We start from the raw sequence: 22,050 nt of genomic DNA on the forward strand, positions 1-22,050 counted from the left end.
GATGAGGGATGTGGACCTGGAGGACCACGTGCCTCAGGTTGATGGCGGTGGACAAGACGGAGAGCGAGAGGGAAAATGAGGGAGGGTCAAACCATGGTTGCAAATGAAGCCTTCAAACTCGTTTATGTCAAATATTGGAAAAGATAAAGAAGAAAAGAGAGAGAGAGGAGGGGGAGTTGAGAGGAGCAGGAGTGCAGTGCAGCCACAGATATTCCAGGGAGCTGCCCTACACATAAAGAGTAAATGGAGCCACTGCAAGGTAAAATGATTTGTTTTCATTGGCAGGATGCCATCAGTGATAGTGGTGTGGCTACAGGGAAAAGTGGGGGCAGGAGAGGGTGGAAGAAAAGCCTAGCAAGAAAAGATGCCAGGAAGAGTTTTCAACATGGTGAAAACATTAAAGGGAGATCCCATTAGGGACAAATAGAATAGGGAGGTAAAGATCTGAGTATTAGACCTCTGATTTTGGCTGCCAGGTGACACAGGGAGAGGTGTCCAGCCTTGGAAGTTGGGTCTCTCATAAAAAGGGTTCTTGTGATTTTCTCAGGGACTGGACACTCTGAATTTTTTCTTAGGTCCTGAAATAATAAATCATTGTTCTTGCCCATGGAATGATGAGCGCTGGGTCATGGGCACCTCCCCCATTGCTCTCCCAAACCTGCTGCTTTTCCACGTAAGCACCTCCTTCATAAAGTATCTCTTTTCCCTTAGTGTGCTCTCTGGTGGTGGTTTAGTCGTTTAAGTTGTGTCTGACTCTTGTGACCCCATGGACTGTAGCCCGCCAGGCTCCTCTGTCCATGGGATTTTCTAGGCAAGAATCCTGGAGTGGGTTGTCATTTCTTTCTCCAGGGGATCTTCCTGACCGAGGAATTGAACCTGGTTCTCCTGCATTGCAGGCAGATTCTTTACCGACTGAGCTATGAGGGAAGCCCTATTGTGCTCTCTACTTCCATATTAGTTATCTTTCTTCTAAAACCTTGAATGAAAGCTCTTAGCATGTTTTTGAAGGAGATTTCTCTTCTGAAATGTTCTAACTGTATCCATGTAGGCTTATGAAAGAAAAATTCCATGAAGGTAAAAAACAGAATTTAAGTAAAACTCTAGTTAGGTTTGAGTTGTTTTTGGGTTTTTCAGGTGGGTATATTACATTAGTTTCCGGATTTGATTTCTCTGGGAGAAGTACTTAGCAGAGGTTTGAGCTGAGGAAAAGAGGTAAAGAATATGCATAAGATTGTTTACAAATAGAAGAGGTGGAATTCGAGATTCCTATTCCTGGTTTTGGTCCTTCATCATTCATTTCCAAAGAATAATTACACAGTGAAAATGTAAAACAGAGACAGCAACACTGTTACAGCAAGTACAGATTTTCATCTGCCTCCTTTGCTCATTCTTCCAGGGAGAATGCAGGTGATATGAAGACTGGAGTGTGCAGAGATGCGAGGGGACAACTGTGCTCTTGGCTGAAGAGAAAACAGGTCCCAAGCACCAAGTGAATCCTAAAGACGACAGGAAGAACCCAGCTTTTAAGGCAGAGACAGTGGTGGGTATTAGGAGAAAGAGGATTTCTAATTTATCTGTCTTGCTCCACTGTTTTGGAGGCAATAAAGAAGATTAAATTAGCTGTCCCTATGACTCCATAATGTTTAATAAAATTAAAATTGAGAGAACATCTTTATAAAATAGAATTCTGAAACATTATTGGTAGTTAATGAACTAAAGCAGGATAAATCCCTTTGAAGAGTCAACACAAAAATGAACTTATTAACTGAGTCAGTTGTTTCCCAACAAGTCTTTTGCTCAGTTTACTTAGAGTAAAGAAAACTAATTCAAACAGCTGAGATAAGATAAGCAAAAGGCAAAGGAGAAAGGGAAAGATATACTCATCTGAATGCAGAGTTCCGAAAAATTGCTAGGAGAGATAAGAAAGCCTTCCTTGGTGATCAATACAAAGAAATAGAGGAAGATAATAGAATGGGAAAGACTAGAGATCTCTTCAAGAAAATCAGAGATAACAAGGAAACATTTCATGCAAAGATGGCCACAATAAAGGGCAAAAGCGGTATGGACCTAACAGAAGCAGAAGATATTAAGAAGAGGTGGCAAGATTACACAGAAGAACTATATAAAAAAGATCTTAATGACCCAGATAACCATGATGCTGTGATCTCTCACCTAGAGCCAGACATTGTGAAGTGCAAAGTCAAGTGGGCCTTAAGAAGGATCACTATGAACAAAGTTTGTGGAGGTGATGGAATTCCAGCTGAGCTATTTCAAATCCTGAAAGATGATGCTGTGAAAGTGCTGCACTCAATATGCCAGCAAATTTGGAAAACGCAGCAGTAGCCAGAGGACTGGAAAAGGTTGGTTTACATTCCAATGCCAAAGAATGTTCAAACTATTGCACAATGTACACTTTTCACATGCTAGCAAAGTAATACTCAAAATCGTTCAAGCTAAGCTTCAACAAGATGTGAACTGTGAACTTCCAGATGTACAAGCTGGATTTAGAAAAGGCAGAGGAACCAGAGGCCAAATGGCCAACATCTGTTGGACCATAGAAAAAGCAAGAGGATTCCAGAAAAATATCACCTTCTGCTTCATTGACTATGCTAAAGCCATTGACCATGTGGATCACAGCAAACTGTGGAAAATTCTTCAAGAGATGGAAATACCAGACCACCTTACCTGCCTCCTGAGAAATCTGTATGCAGGACAAGAAGCAATAGTTAGAACTGGATATGAAATAACAGACTGATTCAAATTGGGAAAGGTGTACGTCAAGGCTGTATAGTGTCACCTTGCTTATTTAACTTCTATGCCAAGTACATCATGTGAAATGCTGGGCTGGATGAAGCACAAGCTGGAGTCAAGATTGCTAGGAGAAATATCAAAAACTTCAGATATTCAGATAACACCACCCTTATGGCAGAAGGCAAAGAGGAACTAAAGAGCCTCTTGATGAAGGCAAAAGAGGAGAGTGAAATAGCTGGCTTAAAACTCAACATTCAGAAAACTAAGATCATGGCATCCAGTCCCATCACTTCATGGCAAATAGATCAGGAAACAGTGGAAACAGTGACAGATTTTATCTTCTTGGGCTCCAAAATCACTGCAGAGAGTGACTGTAGCCTTAAAATTAAAAGATATTTACTCTTTGGAAAAAAAGCTGTGACAATCTAGACAGTGTATTAAAAAGCAGAAGCATTGCTTTGCTGATGAAGATCTGTATAGTCAAAGGTATGGTTTTCCAGTAGTCATGAATGGATGTGAGAGTTGGACTATAAAGAAAGCTGAGTGCTGAAGAACTCATGCTTTGGAACTGCAGTATTAGAGAAGACTTAAAAGTCCCTTGGACTGCAAGGAGATCAAACCAGTCAATTCTAAAGGAAATCAACTCTGAATATTCATTGGAAGGACTGATGCTGAAGCTGAAGCTCCAATACTTTGGCCACCTGATGTGAAGAGCCAACTCATTAGAAACGGCCCCGATGCTGGGAAAGACTGAGAGAAGGAGGAACAGGGGACGACACAGGATGAGATGGCTAGGTGACATCACTGACTCAATGGACATGAGTTCAAGCAAACCCTAAGAGATGGTGAAGGACAGGGAAGCCTAGTGTGCTGCAGCACATTGGGTCATCAGGAGTCGGAAACGACTAAGCCACTGAACAACAACAAAACAAAACCATACCCTTTATGGGAAGAGAAAATATAATCTAAAATAAATTGAATGCACACACACACACACACACACACACAAAACATACCCTTCTGTCTTTGTGCAAATATGTTTACCAGTGCAACAAAATGTACTTTTTACAAGAAATGGCAGCCCACTCCAGTATTCTTGCCTGGAGAATCCCCATGGTCAGACGAGCCTGGCTGGCTACCATCCATGGGGTGGCACAAAATTCAGACACAACTTAGCAACTAAACAACAACACCTTCAGCACCTAGAACCACAGGACTTCATGGTGGCAACCCTGTCGGTCATGCCCTTCATCACTATCTGTCATTTCTCCAGCCCCTCCCTGAAGCTGGCTGCCTGCCCTCTGCAGCATCACATTTTGCAACAGGTTGACTCGTCTCATGTCCACATTAAAGCTTTCAGAACAGACAGTCACCTGCTTTCCAGAAAGCAAAGAGGTACAGGGATCCCTTGGAGATATTGGGGGTTCAGTTCCAGAACACCAGAGTATAGTGAATATCACAATAAAGTCAGTTATACAAAATTTCTGGCTTCCCAGGCTGCACAAAAGTTATGTTTAGACTACACTGTAGCCTAGCAAGTGTGCAGTAGCATTATGCCTGAGAAAACAATGTACAGACCTTAATTTAAAAAATAATTTATTGCTCATGGGCGTACCCATGGGTGATTGTTGTTGATGTTTGACAGAAAACAACAAAATTCTGTAAAGCAATTATCCTTCAATTAAAAAAAATAAAATAAATTAAGCAAAATAATAATAATAAATTATTGCTAAAAAATACTAAACTAAACATCATTGGAGACTTCAGCAAGTAATACCAAAAATCACTGATCACAGATCACCATAACAAATGTAATGACAGTGAAAAAGTTTGACATATTGTGAGAATTACCAAAAGGTGACACAGACATGGAGTGAGCAAATGCTGTTGGAAAAACGGTACCTGTAGATTTTATCAACTTGCTTCACAAACTTTTTATTAAAAACAAAACAACAACAACTAAAAAAACATTTTCTGGGAATTGCAATAAAACAAGGTATGCCTGTATTTCTAAAGAAAGCAATAAAAAGGAAAACGGATTCAAAAACCAAAGGTTAGAAAAGGAACACTATTTGTTATTTGTGATGATTTGCTGAATTAAAAACCAACTGGTAGTCAGAAGCTCTAGAACAAAACATAAGGTTTACACCTGGGGTGGATGGAGCACAGAGGACAATCCCCAACTCTGAAGCTGGGAGATGCAAGTCCCTTAGTCCCCTAAGGTCTGATCCTGCCATTCCTACCAGAGGAATCAGCAACCACAACCAGCTCGAACCAAGATATAAACAAGTGGCTGAGTTTATATATCCTGGTGGGACCTCCCTGTGACTTCACTGATGACCTCAACCAGGCAGCCCTAAACTGAAGGTCTCCCCACACAGGAGGGGGAAGGGTTCCTCCACAGTGAAGGACAAGGTCATCATGGAAAACAAGTCCAGTCATTGCAAAGGTGACAGACTTCAAAGTAAACCCTTCCATTTCCCTTCTGCCTCCGTCTTCCCCATTCACCCAGATGCTCAGTCTCCACACCCAGAGACCAGCATTGACTCCTGGCTCCCCTCTCAGATCCCACGTTGAATCCATCGCTTGGCTCCACTTCCTCATTTCCCCCAAATCCAACCATTTCACCATTTCCACTGCAGGCACCTTAGTCTCAGCCAAGGGAAGTCACAACTGTGAGAGGGAGGGAACACTTCATTTGGAGAACTGAAGACCATCAATGTGGTTTTAGCTCTGAAGGAAGAAGGGAGAAGAGTGGGGAAAAAACTAGAAAGGTGGGGAGGGACCAGAGTGTAAATTGCTTTCTTAAACCATGTTAAAGATTTGTTCAAAGATACTGACCAATTGAGAAAAACTTGAGATTATAGAAATTTACCAGGAGAGAGGCCTCCCTGGTGGCTCAGATGGTAAAGAATCTGCCTGCAATGCGAGAGACCCAGGTTCAGTCTATGGGTTGGGAAGATCCTGTGGAGAAGGGAATGGCAACCCACTCCAGGTTTTTTGCCTGGACAATCCCGTGGAGAGAGGAGCCTGGTGGGCTACAGTTCTTGGGGTTGCAAAGAGTCGGACATGACTGAGCAAGTAACACACACAAGTAAGTAAAGCATTAAAAAAGTTGAACATATTTTGATAACAGCACAAAGCTGATTGGTTCAAGGGGTACAGATGTTCAGATCTATGGATCGGGTGCTGAGGGATAAGACTTAGAAATGACCAGAGGACATGCTTTCCAAATTCTGTCATTCCTCGCTGTTTCCCTAGCCAATCACACATTTCAAGGTGACAGTATTTGTAAGAATTAGATAATAAAAATAATCTGCTGCAATTAATGCTGGAATACCAAAACCCAAAAATAAAGCTGCAGGGTACCTTTAGGAAAAAAGAATTTATTTGAACCGACGCCTAACTGAGCTGGAGATCAAGCCATCTTTCTGTTGCTGCCACTAAAGCCTGATAAAGGGTTTGAAACAGGTAAATTTTATAGCATCATTTATTTGTTATGGAAGAAAGATGCTTTGGGGTCAGTCTTAAAAATATACAGTGCTAAGAGGTAAGAGCAACAAAGCAACAAGGAAAAAGTAGAAATGAAAGGCTACTTTTCCAATTAGCATTCAAGAACACAAAATGAGGATCCAGGAATACCAGGTGCTAAAAAACATTTCTGGAATTTGAGCTACTCTACTGTAGTCTTGGAATTTAACACAATCCCTCCTGAAAGTTTTCAGGTGGAGTTGGCTTCTTACTGAGCTGCTCTAGTCCAGACAACTGGGTACACTGCTGGAGCCTAGAGCATCCCTTTGGTTGGGGATGCCCCACTCCTCTCATTGGACTCCTTGGAGCTCACTTCTCTCTATGTCCATCTCAGTGAGTGAGGCTACAGGCACTGTTTCAATGCTGACAGCCTGATATCTACTCAATGTTCCCACTGATGATCCATCTGACAATGCATGTGAAGTGTGGGGAGGGGAGTGATATTTTAGAAACTGTCCAAGAAATCAAAAGAGACAGTTCCATTATCATAAAGCATAATGAAGTTTGGATGTTACTGTTTATTATTGATTATTACCTATTTTGTGTGGACCATCAAAATACTTAAATATATCTTGCATTCTTTTGGGACTGACTTCCCTTGTGGCTCAGACAGTAACGAATCTGTCTGCAATGCAGAAGACCTGGGTTCAATCCTTGAGTCGGGAAGATTCCCTGCAGAAGGGAATGGCTACCAACTCCAGTATTCTTGCTTGGAGAATCCCATGGACAGAGGAGACTGGCAGGCTACAGTCCATGGGGTCACAAAGAGTCAGACATGACTGAGTGACAAACACATTCTTTTGAGATTATATGCAGCTAAAGGTTTTCCTTTGAGCCATGGCTTCTATATCATTTTGTAAAGCCACATTCTAACGTTTACTGAAACTCAGCGAGCAGCAGAGGGAAACAACAAAGAGAATATGAAAAGAGATAAGGAATAGATGGAGGAAGGAAAAGAAGATAAAGAAGGAAATGTTAAATTACTGAGAGGAAAGAGCCAACCAAAGCTGGAGGGAAGATACTTGTAAGATGTCCAGAGACCAAAGCTTGGAGCCTACTGCATGTGCAGTGCCTGGATACTGCGCAAGAGACTGGTTGGTTGTTTATCTACAGTCTCTCAGCCTTGATTTGCCTTCCTTTCTAAACTCTCTCCTGTGATGCACAGGTTGGATCCTTGCAAGTCACATTTCAGAGGCTCTTTGGCAAGCTGGCTTTTTTTAAGGTTCTGCCAGTAAGTGGGCACTAGAGGGAGACTGACAGTGGGACAGAACTAAGGTTCTATCTGACTTGCTGTTCCTGCAGCGTCACCTCAGCAGTGGGACCTGACTCCAGCTCCCAGCTTTTATTAGCACATGGAGAAATAGCCCCTTCCTGCTTCCTCAGGACATATGACCAGCTACTGGGCCTCTCCTTGGAGGTTTCAGCACCAACTGTAGGGCCTCTCTTCTGAGTTCTTAGGTCTGGAGATCTGTCCTAGGACATGGTAGCTGCTTCCTAAAATCATTACCCCAGTGTTTCCTTTCATTTTTCTAGCCTCCTATTATGTAGCAAATTTCCTATATTAAATCCTTGCAGCTGAAATACTGTTTTTCTCACGAGGCCCTTTCTTCTCATGGACTCTCTTCTGACAGCAAGAGCTGAAAAATTCTGCAACCTTAGCCAACAACCTCCTGGCAATCTAAAAGAAAAGTTAATATTTTGATTAAGGGAATTGAAAAATACTGAAACAATTGTGACACAGTGAAAATGACTGTGTTCTAGCCTCTTGAAATATGAAGCTATAACTTGGCTTTGGAATATTGTCATGGCTGGATGTCTTAAAAAATAATAATTCAAATTTAAGAATATTATATAAAATATAAGGTTATTGGATTATATTATTTAATAGCACATTTTAAAGTAAAGTTCATTGCTCGAGTTATTTGCAGGAATGAGAAGAGAAACCAAGAGAAAATTACTGGAGGTTTCTATCAAGTTTTGCAAGGAAGGATCAGTGCTAAATTGAATATAAGTGAAAAAAAACTGAAATAGTGAGGGACTTACCAGTATCCATTCACAGTCAATAACGGTGTTCAACCTGTGTGTGATGGTTAGCACAGTGCACTGGGTAAATTTCTCATAAATTTTTTTTTGTATTAACTCATCAGTTCTGAAATCAGAGAAGTTGATATATTTCAGTGAAGACAGGAAAGGCAGACTAAAGAGTTAAAAATTAAAAATCAATAACATATAATCTTGTTCCTAATAAACTAAGTATAAAACGTCTATTTAGAAATTTACTATTTTCTATAAAGTGATGGAAAATAGCCTTCCCTTGAAACTGTTTAAAACTATCTGGATTGAAACTAGCTGGATTCCTAAATCCAGCTCTCTGAGGATGCCTCACAACAATATTAACAGCATACAACACTCTTGGTTTCTTTCTTTGTTTTCCTTTGTTTGTGATTAATATTATTAATAGACATCTGTGGGCCAAAGAGAGCACAGAAACATTTCTCAGCATCACTAAATGTTTTCCATTTACCACATTTACAATTTGGATTCCAGGTTTCATGGACCTCAGCTCCATACCTTGGATCCACATTGGATGTGGCCTTGTCAAGAATCAATATCTGATTTTTCTTGAGAATAGCCCTGGCAAGGCACACTAGTTGTCTCTGTCCAACACTCAAGTTCAATCCTGATTCTGCTAATTCAGTATCCAATCCACTAGGAAGAGCTTTGATGGCTTCTTTAAGTTGTACCTGTGGATACAGAAAGAACAGCATTTCGAAAACCAACTGCTGCAGAAGTAGAAAAGCCTCTTAGACGTTAGAGCTTTGAAGTTCTCATGATTTCTAATGCATCTTACATGTACAGTCACGTGATGAGAAAAGCTGTTTCCAATTAGTGTTCACTGAAACCCAGATAATCATGATGGTGTGATTACTCATCTAGAGCCAGACATCCTGGAATGTGAAGTCAAGTGGGCCTTAGAAAGCATCAGTATGAACAAAGCTAGTGGAGGTGATGGAATTCCAGTGGAGCTCTTTCAAATCCTGAAAGATGATGCTGTGAAAGTGCTGCACTCAATATGCCAGCACATTTGGAAAACTCAGCAGTGGCCACAGGACTGGAAAAGGTCCGTTTTCATTCCAATCCCAAAGAAAGGCAATGCCAAAGAATGCTCAAACTACCACACAATTGCACTCATCTCACACGCTAGTAAAGTAATGCTCAAAATTCTCCAAGCCAGGCTTCAGCAATATGTGAACTGTGAACTTCCTGATGTTCAAGCTGGTTTTAGAAAAGGCAGAGGAACCAGAGATCAAATTGCTAACATCCACTGGATCACGGAAAAAGCAAGAGAGTTCCAGAAAAACATCTATTTCTGCTTTACTGACTATGCCAAAGCCTTTGACTGTGTGAGTCACAATAAACTGTGGAAAATTCTGAAAGAGATGGGAATACCAGACCACCTGACCTGCCTCCTGAGAAATCTGTATGCAGGCCAGGAAGCAACAGTTAGAACTGGACATGAAATAACAGACTGGTTCCAAATAGGAAAAGGAGTATGTCAAGGCTGTATATTGTCACCCTGCTTATTTAACTTATATGCAGAGTACATCATGAGAAGCGCTGGGCTGGAAGAAGCACAAGCTGGGATCAAGATTGCTGGGAGAAATATCAATAACCTCAGATATGCAGATGACACCACCCTTATGACAGAAAGTGAAGAAGAACTAAAGAGCCTCTTGATGAAAGTGAAAGAGGAGAGTGAAAAAGTTGGCTTAAAGCTCAACATTCAGAAAACGAAGATCATGGCATCCGGTCCCATCACTTCATGGGAAATAGATGGGGAAACAGTGGAAACAGTGTCAGACTTCATTTTGGGGGGCTCCAAAATCACTGCAGATGGTGACTGCAGATAACAAAACACCAAGGGTGAATGAGTAGCATTTTCGTGGTATCCTAAATGCTGGAGCACTTCCAAGAATGTGATCCTGAACTGTGCTCCTGATGGAGTCCAGGACCTAGAAAGCAGGATTCTGAGTTAGGATTAAATATGGTATTGGTATTTACCAGCATAAAAGGTATACAAACTGTAAAGGGTAAGATTTGGATTGTGGTGCAAGTGGTTGGTCTTTGTTAAGACTGACATTCTAACTTTGAGGAAATAATCTCACACTCCTGAGTTGGATGACATCACATAACTAATCTGTTTTTTTCCTTTTCCTTCAGGTTGTCCATATCTGCTTCATGATGAATAAGAGTTGTAAGGGGAGGTGTTTTTCATAAAATGCTGTTTTCTGAGACACTATATTTATTTATGAATCAGGGATGGTTATGAGAATAATATGAATATCAAGGCCCTCTGTAGCGTAATCATAAAATCAAGGTATGAAATATTACAATGGAAGAAAAGGGCAACAGATGCAGTAGATAACAGAAGTTGCATCTGAAGAATCTGAACATATTAGACAATAGTGTAATATTACTATTTTATTTCTTAATCAAGATAATTGTGTTAGATTATGCAAGAGAATGTCCTTGAAAAGGACAGAGATTGTGTCTCCTGATGACTATGATAGACCCAGAATCTGCAACGATGCCTGTCTAAGAAGCTCTCAGAGATATCTGTTGGCTGTGTGAAGGCAGAAGTGAATCTCATCATATGACATATCTGTCCCTATAAATTAGAAAGTAAATCCATATAAATAGGTTATGTATAACACTATTATTACATGTTAAGGGATTATATTCTTATAATAATTAACTGGCTTGAGAATACCACAATATCACACTGTAAACTGTGGAAAGTATATAAAAGTTATAATTTAAGGAAAATGGAGCAAATAATACTAATCAAAACTATACATCTCAATATGAAACACTTCAGATCATTTTTGAGGTTGGGAAAATAATGGAATATAGCAAAACTGAAAAACAATAAACAACTTATAAGGTACCCTATTTCTATCATCATAAACATTTTTAAAGTAACCTGCTGTCTAGTGTATCTAGTAGATATCAACACCTCTCACAGGAGGTTAACATAGATGTTAGGTGCTTCCCACATTTCTTGGGACCTTCTTACTTCTCCAAAAGGAAGGCTGGTGAGGGTTGGAAGGAGACAGGGAAATGCAGTCAACGGATGGGGAAGAGCTTTTACTAGAGCAGGGCCAGCAGTAAAGGAAGCAAAGGGACAGCCCGTTCACCTAACACAAGGCCCCGGGAAATGGACATGTGAGCTGTCCCACAGCAAGGACTGAACCATATGGTTCCTGATGCACAGGCTGCTGACACCCAGGTTTCTGCATCTTGGTTTCCTGTGTGATGAGACACACTGGTGCCCTAACAGAGATACTATCAATGCTGGATTTGTGTAACACAAAATTTTTTAAAGAAATAAGCCATATTTCTCTAAAATGAAGAAATCAACCAAACATTTAGCACCTATTTATCAAGTGCTGACTTCCCTGTTGGTTCAGACGGTAAAGTGTCTGTCTACATACGGGAGACCCGGGTTCAATCCCTGGGTTGGGAAGATCCCCTGGAGAAGGAAATGGCAACCCACTCCAGTGCTCTTGCCTGGAAAATCCCATGGACAGAGGAGCCTGGTAGGCTGCAGTCCATGGGGTCGCAAAGAGTTGGACACAACTGAGCGACTTCACTTTCACTTTATCAAGTGCTACTTTTTTTAAATCAAAAGACTGAGCTAGATCCCATGGGAGACTAGAAGTCTGTCTATGGTTTAGAAATCTAAAGTTTCTGCCATCAGTAGAATCAATTTGCAAAACTAGGACTAATATACAAAATAATTAGTATTGAAATATACAAACCAACAGCAACTTAATAGTCAAATTTTTTTTCATGCAAGGGCAGGGAAATTCAGTGAAGTAGGGCAAGGGGAAACATGACACAAATAACAGGAGCACCTCTAGAAATTAACATATCCATGTAAAATCTGAGCCAGAACACCAGGGTTACCTGCATTCATGCTGCAGCATTAAAATGATATAATCACCAATAAGTAATCATCATCACATTCCAACTAAATAATTTACTTTTATAAACACTTTCTTATAAAACTTCATAGCATTTTATCGGAATGATCTTGTTTATCTTTCAGTTAATAATGAAAACTAGTGTCTTCACTTAGATATCCCCTAAGGCCAGAGGAATAAAATGAACATTGGAGGGTAATTACGGTAATTAATTTACCAGGTCACTCATAGAATTTGATCCCACAGTTTTAATGTCAGTTTAATGCTCTGTTAAGGACAAAATAATGATTCTAGTTGCTTGGGGTTCTATAGAAAAAGCTAAAATGAAAACAAGGGGAATTATATTGTTGGTTTTCATTATCAATATACACATTTTAGGTGTACCCACCACATCACTGTTCTCCTAGAAAGTAAACAGTTAAAATGACAAGCTTCCCTTAATTACCTGCAATGCTATGAATGTACACACACAGATACTGATGCTAACAAGTTAATAACATTACATAAATTACCTCTTCTAAGACATCCCACAGTTCCTCCTCCAAATACTCATTAAAGGGATCCAGATTTTTCCTCATTGTTCCAGTGAATAAAACAGGTTCCTGAATACCGCAAAATATTGAATGTTAGTAACTTAATCTCTTTTCATCTTAAACCAATGCTTATAGAAAATGAAAATACAAAATATCAAAATTCACTGCAATTATTAATATTAAAGTTTCAAATGTATGTTTACAAACTAGTATCTCTAAAATAATTTTCCATTGTACAAAGTTTGCCACAAAAAATCCTCTGGACTATTAAACACTAAAGGAAGAAAGTGTTTGAGAAGTATTTTCATCTTAAGAAAAAAAAAAACTGAAGAAAGGAAAATTTGATGTTTTTAAAAAAGTTGCCATTCTGGTAATAATATCTGCTTAAACACACACACAAACTGACATTATAATCATGTGAGAAAGTTTACAGCAAGATCAACATAAATTAAATGTCAATCCTGGTGTGATTGGGAAATATCAACTGCATGATTAGTTGAGGTTTGTGCTTCAAAGCAAAACCATTCAATATACTTTGGCACTGAAAAATAAACTAGGCTATTTTCTCCACTGGTCAGACTGTCTTCTAGGATCTGGAATCTCTCCTCAGGTATGAATGGAACATCCCCGCACGTTCAAAGAGAACGTCAGCTCCTGGGGCCTGAGGCACCTCTGTCCATGGAGAGATCACCTCTGATTCTGCACCAGCTGGTCCCCACGTTCTCTCACCTGTGCATCAGGATGACCTGCCTCACAGAACCTCGTTACTAACTTCAAGGCCAGAAGGACCTGAAACCCACTGTGATGTGAGCCATCATAAAACTGTTTAAATAGCTTTTCCTATTCATCATCAGGAGGAGCCACACGTAAATTACACTGGAAACACACCTCCTGAGTTTTGAGAGAGAATCTTGTACATAAGCTCATGTAGACAATTTACATTTTCTTCTGGAAGGCTCTAGTATGCCAGGTCATAAGAATACTGGCAGCAGAGAAGAGCCCAACAGGCTTCTTTCAGTGAAGGGGGCAGAGCAAGGGGAGGCACAGGTATGGGAACAAGAGGAGACCTGATGCTTCCACAGGTGCCTGGAAGTGCTCACAATCACCAGCCTCAAATTCTGCCTGGCCTTGGGGCTGGACTTTCCTCCTAACTTCATAAAAGCCTGAGAAGAAAGATGAAGAAGACAAATATTTGTTTTCTTTAGTCATGATGGAGAATGACACTCAGAGAGCCTCCCATACCTAGTGATCAAGAAATGAATGCAGAAGGCACAGGACAGTGTGCCACCAAAAGAGATATATCCCTAAGGAAAGTCCAAAATTAAAAATATACTATGTAGGGAGCTTCATTTGCACAAAGCTGATTAAGTGACTGATAAGCCTACAAAGCACTGAAAATCACTGGACATACAACATTTCAAGATGATTATTGAATTGAACTGAAAAATCCAGAGACTCAAATTTAAAGTTTCCCTTAAAACTCTTGAATTTAGGAACAAAGATTAACAACCATCTAAGCAATAGTAAGAGTTCCTTGTCAGGAGAATAACCATCATTGTAGCCCAGATTTTTATACAAACTTTTTACTCTTTGTTATTTTCAACCCTAAGTGTCCCCTGTGCAGGCTGTTTCTCATCTTTTAGCTGTATGTATGAAGTTTACACAAACAACCGGTGAGGTGAGGGGAGGCTGGTCCCCAATATTCCTCACCCTTCTCTTTTCCATCTTCCCTCCATTATTCAGGTCCTTTCAAGTAAGCAGGTACTCCCTGAATGTAATCTCAACTGGCGTTCTTCCTGGGGAATATACTGAACTACTTCAGATCTTGAGCACAAAAGACGCATACACTTCAACTCCCTGTTGCATTTAAGGAAATTATTTAGGAACCCTTTCATTTTTGCTTTTTCCTGAAACTTTGAACACAAATTGAGGAGTACTTCTTAAGAACACAGTATTCATCTTTTAAAGTTCCCCCCAGGACTGATGGTCTATGTCCCCACTCCCCTGTCTCTGGTTCCTACTCAGGTCCTTGCTGCTATCACACTTCCCCCAGTTCTGACCTGTTCATGGCAGGACCAACAGTGATGGGGATAAGCCTGGGGGAGAGAGAGAGAGATGACCCCAGAAACTTGCTGCTGTTCCCAGCATCACAGATAACAGGGATTCGGGGAACATGATGTGGGCCTGGTTCACCTGAGTAGGGCAACTCAAAGAAACAGTACTGGACTCCCCCTTCTGCAGAGTCTGCTCTCAGCTTCCCAGGTTACTTAAGTCAGGGTGTTGACACACAAGCATCACTGCTTGCTACTCACTTGAGGGTAAGAGAGATGTGCATCTTCTGCACTTAGACAAGTTAATTTCGAGTAACCAAACCAACAGACTTTTCTCCATCTCTGAGCCAAAAAGACACTGTAAAGACAAAGGGCTCTTGGCTGGGGAGGGGTAAGATTTTGAATATCTTCTCCTGACCCTTATTAGCCCATAACACATAAATGAAAAAACCATTTCAAAACTGGTATTCTCCAAATGAGACTCAAAACAGGAGGAGTCATATCTTCTGACTTTACTAAACTTTTGTTATGTTTTGGGGAAAATATCTCATGAGAACATCATTCAGTTTAACTAACATTTATTGAAAACAAAAAATAAATTTGGAGTCAGACAGTTCTAAGTTCTGATTCAATTTCTCATTAATTATTAGACTCAGGGTAAATTATTTATCTCTCCAAGACAGTTCCATTACTGGAAACTAGGGTTAGCCTTGCAAGGTTGCTGTGGCAATCTGTTAGCATCCTGATGTGATGCTAACATGGACCAGGAGCCCAGCCCAACAGGGGGACAGGCAGGGACGGTGTCTGTCAAACTTCAGATGTAGTCAGTGGATTATGAAATTAATTTTGTGCATAGTGATCATCATTTTGTCTTTTATATGAAGTAGAATAGAACTGGCATCACAGAAAATATCAGAGCACAGAGCAATAGGAATGTTGTTTTGTGACATTTTTGTTCCTCTGTGTATGTGTATGTGTGTGTGCATGTGTGTGTGTGTGTGTGCATGCATGCACATGAAATCATGATATGAAGCAATTCTATCAAGGACCACAGTCAACAGCCACCTGAAGTCTTATACAGGCAGAGTAGTTCGCTTCTCAGCCTCTGGAGTTGGGAATCTCTTTAAATTTACTTTGAACCCTATTAGTATATTTTGGAAATTAATACATTGCTGATCACGTCATTTGCAAATATGTTCTTCTTTTCCATAGGTTGTCTTTTTGGTTTTTTTTAATGGCTTCCTTCGTGCTATACTTTTAAGTTTAACCAGGTCACATTTGTTTATTTTTGCTTTGCTTCCATTACTTTAGGGATCAGATCCAAAAAAAAAAATAGTGCTGTGATTTATGTCAAAGAGTATTCTGCCTATGTGTTCCTCTAAGATCTTGTCTTACTAAGTACCTTGTCTTACAGGTCTTTGCTCATTTATTCATTTTTACTTTATTTTTTATATGGTATTAGAGAATGTTCTAATTATTTCTTCTACATGCAGTCATTCAGATTTCCCCACACTATGCATTGAAGAGACTGTCTGTGCTTTCTTGTATATTGTTAACTCTTTTGTCTTAGATTAACTGACCATAAGTGTGTAGGTTTATTTCTGGGTTTTCTATCCTGTTCCATTAATCTATTTGTCTGGTTTCTGTGACAGTAACATACATTTTCATTATTGTAACTTTGTAATATAGTCTAAAATCAGGGACTGTGATTCCTCCAGCTGTGTTCTTCTTTCTCAAGATTGTTTTGGCTATTTGCAGTCTTTTCTGTTTCCATACAAATTAAAAAAATTTTTTTTGTTCTAGTTTTGTGAAAAATGCCACTAGCAATTTGACAGAGGTTGCATTAACTCTGTAAATTGTCTTGGGTAGTATGGTTATTTTTAACAATATTTAATCTTTCAAGCAAAGAATACAGTTTATCTTTTCATCTGTTTGTATCATCTTGAATTACTTTCATCAGTGTCTTACAGGTTTTGTATACAGGCCTTTTACCTCCTTAGGTAGGTTTATTCTGTTTTGTTTTGTTTTGTTTTGTTTTTTTCCTCTGATGTGATGTCAATGGGATTGTTTCCTTAATTTCTCTTTCTGATAATTTGTTTCTAGTCTATATAAATACAGTCAATATCTGTATAAACAATGGCTTATACAGCTCAATATCAAAGAAACAAACAACCTAATCAAAAATGCAAAGAAGACTTAAATAGACATTTATCCAAAGACATACAGATGGTCAACAGACCCATGAAAAGATACCCATAATTATTCAGTTGAGTCGCTCAGTCATGTCCAACTCTTTGCAACCCCATGAACTGCAGCACGCCAGGCTTCCTTATCCATCACCAGCTCATAGAGCTTGTTCAAACTCATGTCCATCGAGTTGGTGATGCCATCCAACTATCTCATCCTCTGATGTCTCCTTCTCCTCCCGCCTTCAATATTTCCCAACATCAGGGTCTTTTCTAAGGAGTCAGTTCTTCGCATCAGGAGGCCAAAGTATTGGAACTTCAGCTTCAGCATCAGTTAAGAGTATTCTTGAACATCACAGTTCAAAAGCATCAGTTCTTCTATGCTGAGTTTTCTTTATAGTCACTAATTATTAGAGAAATGCAGATCAAAACTACAATGATGTATCACCTCACACTGGTTAGAATGACCATCATTTAACATCTACAAATAATAAATGCTGGAGAGGGTGTGGAGGAAAGGGGACCTTCCCACACTGTTGGTGGGAATGTAAATTGGTACAGCTGTTATGGAAAACAATATGGAGGTTCCTTAAGGAACTGAAAAAGAGTTACTGTGTGATCCAGCAATTGCCCTCCTCAGCAAATATCTGGAAAACATCAAAACCCTAATTCAAAAAGAGACATGCACCCCAGTTTTCACAACTTTTCTATTTATAATAGCCAAGGTATGTCCATGGACAGATAAATGGATAAAGATGTGATGTATATACACACACACACACAGGAATATTATTCAGCCATAAAAAGAATTAAATAATGCCATTTGCAGCAACATGGATGAATCTAGAGATTATGAGACTAAGTAAAATAAGTCAGGCAGAAAAAGGCAAATATCATATGTGATCACCTCTATGCGGAATCTTAAAAATTGATAGAAATGAACTTATCTACAGCACAGAAACAGATTCACAAACATAGAAAACAAACTAATGGTTACAAAAGAGGAGAGAAGAGGAGAAGGGTAAGTTAAAAATCTGTGCTTAAGAAACACATACTACTATTTTGCTATACAATTGAAACGCTGTGAAAAAATAATCAGACACACACAAAATCTGACTCCTGGCTCTGCTGCTTACTTGATAAGTGGGACAAGCCCCCCGGGCTTCAGTTTTTAAATCTGTTAGGTAAGGATAACTACAGAATTGTGAGGATTAAGCAGGAAATGATAGGATAAGGGGTTAAAACATGTTAATGATTCCACAAATGTTAGGAATTCTTATAAGTACTTGTCAGGGACTGTAATAAGCACAGAGGAGCAGAAATGAGAGCTACAATTCTATATCCTCAAGCAGAGGGAGAAAATAGCCAAGAGTGTGGGAGGGCTGAGAAAGAAGGCCAGAGGTCTTGGTGGAGGACTGGTAAGTAACAATGTGTACAAGGTGGTGGTCAGGAAAGAAGCTGCTGGGAGGGGAACATGAAATCAAAGTACAAGAAAGTGTCATTCTCTCTTCTCGCTTTTGGTGGAAACGTTAGATACATTTCTCTGTTAGGCCTTCCCACAAATTCTTATTGTGTTTTTTTGATTTTTGTTTCTTTGCTCTACCATTTATATTTATACAAACAATTCCATTTATATTGTAAACAATAAATATAAAGAAAGTCACCAAGCACCATGAACACATCAGAGAAATTAAAGAGTAAAGTCATTCCGGAAAGTATTACTCTTTTTACTTAAGCAGAAATAATATTCAAAGGCCAGTAACCCAATCATTAAGAATAACAACAGATCCTGATGACTGAGCATTCCCAAGAACCAGACATGGGCACAAACCTTATCTCACCCAGTTGTGTGTGCTAAGTCGCTTCAGTCATGTCAGACTCCTTGCAACCCCATGGATTCATAGCCCACCAGGCTCATCTGTCCAGGGGATCTTCCAGTCAAGAATACTGGAGTGAGTTGCTGTGCCCTCTTCCAGCAGACCTTTCTGACCCAGGGATTGAACCTGCATCTCTTATGTCTCCTGCATTGGCAGGCAGGTCCTGTACCACTAGCACCACTTGGGAAGCCCAGATACATCTTCACAACACATCTGTGTGGCAATGATTCCCAGACCTGGTTTAAAGATGAGGACCCTGAAGTCTGGAAGCTGAGTGATGTCATCAAGGCCCCACGGCCCTCTGAGGCAAAGCAAGAATAAATCTGTGGGTCCCATTGACACTTGGTCTACACAAACATTCTATCCCTGGCTGCCTCTGGAATGATTTCCTGGGAACTATGCACATTGCAATTTCTCTACATATACTCCCTCTTTTATCAACCAATATTGTACTTTAGAGACAAAGGCATATAGAGAGGAACCTACATATATACAAAGCTTGGCACTATTTTGTAAGGATGCTCTCTGGAGTGCGTACATTGAACATGCTCAAAGGAAGGGTAGAAATCAACAGAACAGAACAGAACCATGTTGATGCAAAGTCATGTTTAGTCTTTGCTCAGATGTGCTTCCAAAATTATTGGCAGAGCCAAGGATCTTCTAATGTTATTTATTTATTTATTGAGCTATTTTATGTACACAAGCATACAACTTTTTTGAATTAAGAAGCTTTAAAAATAAGGCAGGGCATGTTTATAAAGCTTTGCATCAAAGGAAATGAAAGGACTTTATAGACACGACCTTTATTTCTACTAACTAATCTCACTTGGCCATTTAAGAGATGAGTATCATTTAAACATATAAGAATTAAAGATTTTAAAATTAAAAAAAAAAACTAAACTAAAAAAAAAAAAAAAAAACCTTGGAAATCTAAACTCATTTATTTTCTACTGTAACTACAAGTCATGAATCTAATAGCCAGAGGGAACCTTTAAATATGGAGACTGAATGTGCTAAAAAGCTCTTTCCATTTTTCCTGAAAGGGATACCTTTGAAAAAAATTTTTAAATGTGGTAAAATGCACATTAACTTTACTAGCTTGACCACCTGTAAGTGCACAGTTTAGTGGTAATAAATATATTTACACTGTTGTACAGCAATCACCAACATCCAGCCACAGAACCCCTTTCATCTTTCAGAATTGAAACTCTGTACCCATTAAACAACAATGCTCCACTCCCAGCAGCTCCTGGTACCCACCATTTGACTTCCTGTCTCCATGAATTTAGTACTCTAGGTACCTTATATTAGTAGAATCATACTGTGTTTGTCCTTTGTGACTGGCTTATTTCACTTAATTTCCTCAAGGTTCATCTGTGTGTAGCACAAGTCAGAATTTCCTTCGTTTCTAAGGCTGAATAACATTCCATTGTATACACATATGCACTACATTTTATTTATCGATTCATCTGTCAATGGACTTTTGGGTGCCTCCTCCTTTTTGCTACTGAGAATGATGCTGCTATGAACATGCATGTACAGGTATCACTTTAAGATCTTTCTTTCAATTCTTTTGGGTTTATACTCCAAAGCAGAATTGCTAGATGACATGATAATTCTATCTTTAACTTTTTCAAGAAATGACCAACTTGTTTTCCACAGTGGTTGCAATATCTTATATTCCTACCAACAGCAAACAAGGATTCTAATTTTTCTACATTCTTGCCAATACTGCCAACCCATTTTCTTTCTTTCTCCCTTTCATTTTTCTTTTCTGATAGATGTCTTAAGGGGTGTTAGGAGGCATTTCACTGTAGTCTGTAAAGCTATATCTTGGTTTCAAAAGTACTTAGACATACACGTTACCATATGTAAAATCATATAGTCAGTGGAAATTTGCTGTATGATGCAAGGAGCTCAAATTCAGTGCTCTGTGATAACCCAGAGGGGTGGTATGAGGTGGGAGGTAGGAAAGAGGTTCAAGAGGGAGGGACATATGTATACCTATGGCTGATCCATGTTGATATATGGCAGAAACCAAAACGATTGCAAAGCAATTATCCTTCAATTAAAAAAAATTAATTAGAAAAAAACAAGAGTACTTAGTGTAATTCCAGGTATTTTAGAGGCCACCGGTAGGTAGCAACAGCTGTACTCAGTCATAAGACCCAAGCCCATGTTCTCCTTCCCTTTGGGTGCCATGCTGAAATGCTTCCTAATAAACAGGTATTTCAGGGCATGTTGCACCCACATTCCAGGAAGCACATTTGCCTGGCTCTTTGTGTCTCATCTCTTCTCTGTTTCCCATCTCAAGAGGGTGTTTTTCTGAGCTTTGTTTGATAGGCAGATGATTATGGAGTATAAAAATAAAATATCAAAATTAAGAAAAGAGAAAAACAGCAAGGCTGTCAAAACAGAGGGCAGGATGGAAGATCAGGACACCTGGCCTACATTGCCCTTGGCTATATACCTGGACACAATCAAGGACAGAAATGGTGAAGGCCTAACTGAAGCAGAAGAGATCAAGAAGAAATGAAAAGAACACACAGGAGAACTGTACAAAAAGGACCTTAATAACACGGATAATCACCATGCTGTGGTCACTCTCCCAGAGCCAGACATTCTGGAGTGTGAAGTCAAGTGGGCTTTAGAAGGCATCACTATGAACAAAGCTGGGCTTCCCAGGTAGTGCTAGTGGTAAAGAATCCACCTGCCAATGCAGGAGACATAAGGGACATGGGTTTGATCCCTGGATCGGGAGGATCCCCTGGAGGAGGGCATGGCAACCCACTCCAGAATTCTTGCCTGGAGAATCCCATGGACTGTAGCCTGGTGGGCTACGGTCCATAGGATCTGCAGAGGGTCAGACATGACTGAAGCGACTTGGCATGCACAAACAAAGCTAGTGGAGGCAAGGGAATTCCAGTAGAACTATTAAAATCCTAAAAGATCATGCTATCAAAGTGCTGCACTCAGTATGTCAGCACATTTGGAAAACCCAGCAGTGGCCACAGGACTGGCAAAAAGTCAATTCTCATCCCAGTTCCCAAGAAGGGGAGTACTAAAGAATATTCAAAGTACTGGACAATTGCACTCATCTTCCACGCTAATAAGGTTATGCTCAAAATTCTTCA

General features: G+C 39.7%; 1 protein-coding gene across 2 annotated transcripts in view; it reads right to left on the reverse strand.

Moving 5' to 3' along the window:
* The window catches only part of LOC138088939 (ATP-binding cassette sub-family C member 4-like), a 157,757-nt gene that overhangs the window by 8,900 nt on the left and 126,807 nt on the right, over positions 1-22,050 (reverse strand). For both annotated transcript variants that reach the window (XM_068984192.1, XM_068984190.1), the window contains 3 exons: positions 12,782-12,871; positions 8,854-9,026; positions 8,326-8,431 (listed from right to left, as the gene is read on the reverse strand). In XM_068984192.1, coding sequence (XP_068840293.1) covers positions 8,326-8,431; positions 8,854-9,026; positions 12,782-12,871 — 369 coding nt within the window. The remainder of the gene's footprint in view (positions 1-8,325; positions 8,432-8,853; positions 9,027-12,781; positions 12,872-22,050) is intronic.

Source organism: Capricornis sumatraensis, chromosome 12 (assembly GCF_032405125.1).
Source record: "Capricornis sumatraensis isolate serow.1 chromosome 12, serow.2, whole genome shotgun sequence".
NCBI lineage: Eukaryota > Metazoa > Chordata > Mammalia > Artiodactyla > Bovidae > Capricornis > Capricornis sumatraensis.